This window comes from Grampus griseus (genome assembly GCF_964374135.1).
Source record: "Grampus griseus genome assembly, chromosome: 8".
Classification (NCBI taxonomy): Eukaryota; Metazoa; Chordata; class Mammalia; order Artiodactyla; family Delphinidae; genus Grampus; species Grampus griseus.
In genome coordinates this window covers 25,147,981-25,151,994 of record NC_139002.1, presented here as the reverse complement: position 1 = coordinate 25,151,994, position 4,014 = coordinate 25,147,981, and the positions used below count along the sequence as shown (strand labels likewise).

General features: G+C 45.0%; 1 protein-coding gene across 1 annotated transcript; it reads left to right on the top strand.

The window, feature by feature from the left end:
* Positions 1-246: 246 nt before the first annotated feature.
* LOC309825666 (PHD finger protein 20-like) lies at positions 247-2,147 on the top strand (the record flags this gene model as incomplete). The annotated part of the gene is given in 6 exon segments (XM_082659303.1): positions 247-605; positions 682-805; positions 807-976; positions 978-1,278; positions 1,282-1,434; positions 1,467-2,147. Coding segments are annotated over 6 exon segments (1,788 nt in total).
* Between the last annotated feature and the right edge of the window lie 1,867 nt (positions 2,148-4,014).

The window sequence follows — 4,014 nt, the reverse complement described above, 5'->3', positions numbered from 1 at the left end:
ACAAAACTATAATTCAAAAAGATACATGCGCGGGTGGGGCGGGGCCGAGGGCGGGGCAACTGAGGCGCTGCGTCACTCGGTGCAGTCGATGGTGCATGTGGGGGGTGGGGCGGGGGATTGCCTGGCCGCGTCCCCAGGGTCACGTGGTGTGCAGCACGCAGAGTCCTTCAGTCGGTTGGACCCGGAGCGGAGCAGCCGGAGCGGGGCTGTGAGTAGAATAAAGGCAGCCTCCATTGATGACTGAAAATGACAAAGCATCCACCTAACAGACGAGGAATCAGCTTTGAAGTGGGAGGCCAGTTGGAAGCCTGGGACCAATTAAAAAACTGGTATCCAGCTCACATAGAAGATATTGATTATGAAGAAGGAAAAGTACTCATCCATTTCAAGCGTTGGAACCATCATTCTGATGAATGGTTCTGCTGGGAAAGTCCTTATTTACGCCCTTTAGAGAAAATACAGCTGAGGAAAGCAGGCTTACATGAAGAGGAAAGATCATCTGAATTTCAAATAAATGAGCAGGTCCTTGCTTGCTGGTCTGATTGTCGTTTTTACCCAGCCAAAATCACTGCTGTTAACAAGGATGGACAATTTTTATTAAAATGGTGACTGATCTCACTTAATATGGGGAAAATCAAGTCAAACTCATAGAAGAAAAAGCTACAAGGATATACTGTACAGCACAGGTACCTACACTGTGAAATTTTATGATGGAGTAGTTCAGACTGTCAAACATATTCATGTCAAAGCTTTTTCGAAAGATCAGAATATTGTGGGTAATGCTAGGCCTAAAGAAACAGAACATAAAAAGTCTTTCATCATCTCCTGATAAAAGACAGAAGTTTAAAGAGCAGAGAAAAGCCACAGCCAATGTGAAGAAAGACAAAGAGGACAAAGCCTTAAAGACAGAAAAGAGACCCAAACAACCTGATAAAGAAGGAAAGTTAATCTGTTCTGAAAAGGGGAAGGTGTCAGAGGAGCCTTCTCAAGAACAAGAAGGAAGATAAGGAGAACATTTCAGAAAATGACAGAGAGTATTCTGGAGATGCTCAAGTGGATAAGAAACCTGAAAATGATATTGTGAAGAGTCCACAAGAAAACTTGAGAGAGCCAAAAAGAAAGCGAGGCAGACTCCCTTCCATAGCTCCTACTGCTGTGGATTCAAACTCTCAAACTTTGCAACCAATAACATTGGAATTGAGAAGACGGAAGATATCAAAAAGAAGTGAAGTCCCATTAAAACGTCCTCGGCTTGACAAAAATTCATCCCAGGAAAAGTAAAAAAACTACTCAGAAAACACTGACAAAGACCTATCAAGGAGACGGTCCTCCAGGCTGTCCACTAATGGGACCCACGAGATCCTAGATCCTGACTTGGTTGTATCAGATTTGGTTAATACGGTTACTACTGATCCTTTGCAAAACACATCATCCAGTACCAAGGAGTCTGAAGAAGAAGAAGCCGGGAACATCCTGATCTGCAGCTGTGGTGTCAGCCTTGGAAACAGCATCTGGCGGAGGGGAGATCTCATTCCAAACACATCCATGTCACTGAAGCCAAGAGCAGGGAGGAAGCCCCAAGCTATAGAACTTTGAACGAGGCGGTGGAGAAGCCTCTGCCCCTGCCCTTGCAGAAGCCCCGCACCTACTACCCTGCTGTGGAACAGAAGCTGGTGGTGGAGACCCGGTGCTCTGCCCTTGACGATGCAGTCAACCCCCTCCACGAGAATGGTGACGATTCCCACTCTCCGCGCCTGCGCCGGCCTCTAGAACAAGACAGGAGCAGAGGGGACAGTGACCCCAAACCCAGCTCCCCAAAGGTGAGGGAATATGTCTCCAGAAAGGTCCTACCTGAGGAAGACCCCGCTCGGAAGCTGCTGGACAGAGGCGGAGAGGGGTTGCTGAGCTCCCAGCACCAGTGGCAGTTTAACCTGCTGACGCATGTGGAGTCTCTTCAGGACGAAGTTATGCATAGGATGGGCTCCATTGAGAAGGAGCTGGACGTGTTGGAGAGCTGGCTGGACTACACTGGGGAGCTGGAGCCCCCGGAGCCTCTGGCCAGCCTTCCGCAGCTCAAGCATTGCATCAAGCAGCTGCTGATGGACCTGGGCAAGGTGCAACAGATCGCACTCTGTTGCTCAACATGAAACTGGGCACCCCCACACTAATGGGGGAACAATCCTGGGGCACCTGCAGGAGGAGCTTCACGTATTTAAATAAATAAACCTAGCATGCCAAATGCACGTGACACTGACTGACTTCAGGGATCTGGGCAGGGGTGTGATGGACTTGGACAAAGAGGCCGTTTTGGCTGCTGGAAGGGAGGGCACTCTGATCTTGAAGCCTACCAAGAAGGTAGCAAATAGACTCTTGGAATTCCCTTCTTCTGTGCACATTGTTGAATGGAGAGTGAGTCTTTTTGCACAAACTTCACTTGAAATCGTGCCACTGATGATAAATGGAATGAGAGCCAAAAATGTTTAGTCGGAAACAGTTGTAAATTCAACTTGCAGCTTATTTAATTGACTTTTCTGTCAGGTTGGGGCACATGCCAAGCCTTCTGGTTTTCTGCCTGGCATGGATTTAGGCAGCAGGCATCATTTTCATTTTTCCAGCTTCGTGGGAAAGTCGTGACTTCACCATTCTGTGGAGGTTGGGAAGGAGCAGAGGCCTTGGCCACCCTGCCTTCTTAGAACTCTTCACTTTCTCACTACCTCTGTTGCATGACTTCATGGTACCGGGGACAAGTTTTGTATGCTTTCACCCCAGAATTGGCTGGGTTGTGTCTTTTGTAGCAGAACCCATACAGCCCGTGGAAGAAATAGAATCTCACTGTAATAAGAATCTAGGAGGAATTCCAAACTGAAGCAGGCAGGGTCTGGAACCCAAAGGACAGCACTTTCTACCCATTTCTTGACAGCTTACCAGTTCTATTTAATGTCCAACAAATGGTTCCCCCAAATTTGAACTCTCACTGTAAATATTTGTTACAAAGAATGTGGTTTGGGGAATTACCTTACTTTGTATTGTTGTAAACAAACCAGATTCTACATCTGCTGCCGCTTTTCTCCTTCCCCGAAGGGTATATGTTCAGTAGTTGGCATTTTCAGAATTGTTTTAATATACTTTAACACTTTAAATTTCCTGTTCGTATTATTTTGTGAGATCAAGGTGATTATGCTGCTTAAGGTCCAGGTACAGTTTGTACCTTTTGAGACAATATTTGTTACTCTTCCAGATTACGGTTCCACATGTAATTGTTTTGTTTTTCCTTACTAGGCAAAGTTAAAGAAAATGTTCCATGCTTTGAGGAGTGACCCGTTTTACCATTTAGTTTTCCTATCACTAAAGGCAAAAATCAAAGCACATCTATCCATTAACACTCACAAGTTAATTATGGGTTTATGAATCTGTAATGTTATATGCTGCAAATATTTACTATGTAAACGTGAAGTAGCCAATATCTCAATAAGCAATGAGAGTATCTCCGGTGACCTTTGGGATGGTTAGGCTTTAAGGTACAGGTCATTGCGGTCACAAAGCCCTCTGTACCAAGATCTGTTTCAGGGTATGCTTTGTCTAGTAATTTAGCTCACCATTTGATATAAAATGAATTTAGGACAAGTTAACCTGCTGTAGCTCATCCATCAGAGGGAATACATGTGGCTATGACATCTGTAATAAAGCTGACACAATTCCTCTGTAAGAGGTTGTTTCCCATTGCTAATATTGGTGTTTCTGGTGTGGGAAGAAACGCTCAAGGAGTATGCATGGCATCTATGTTTAGCATAATTTATCAGACGGCCACATTATAAGAACTGTGTGAAGCTTGTCTGAAAGGGGAAGAAACAGGATGATTTTCTGTAGCCACAACTGTGAGGTACGGTGACTTATTAGATTACTGATTTTTCTTTCCTGAAAACACATTTGAGCATAACTTCTGGGGAAGCTGTAACTTTAAGGGAGTCAATCTCATGTCTTTTTCAAGATGAAAGAAGAAACTGAGTTACCCTA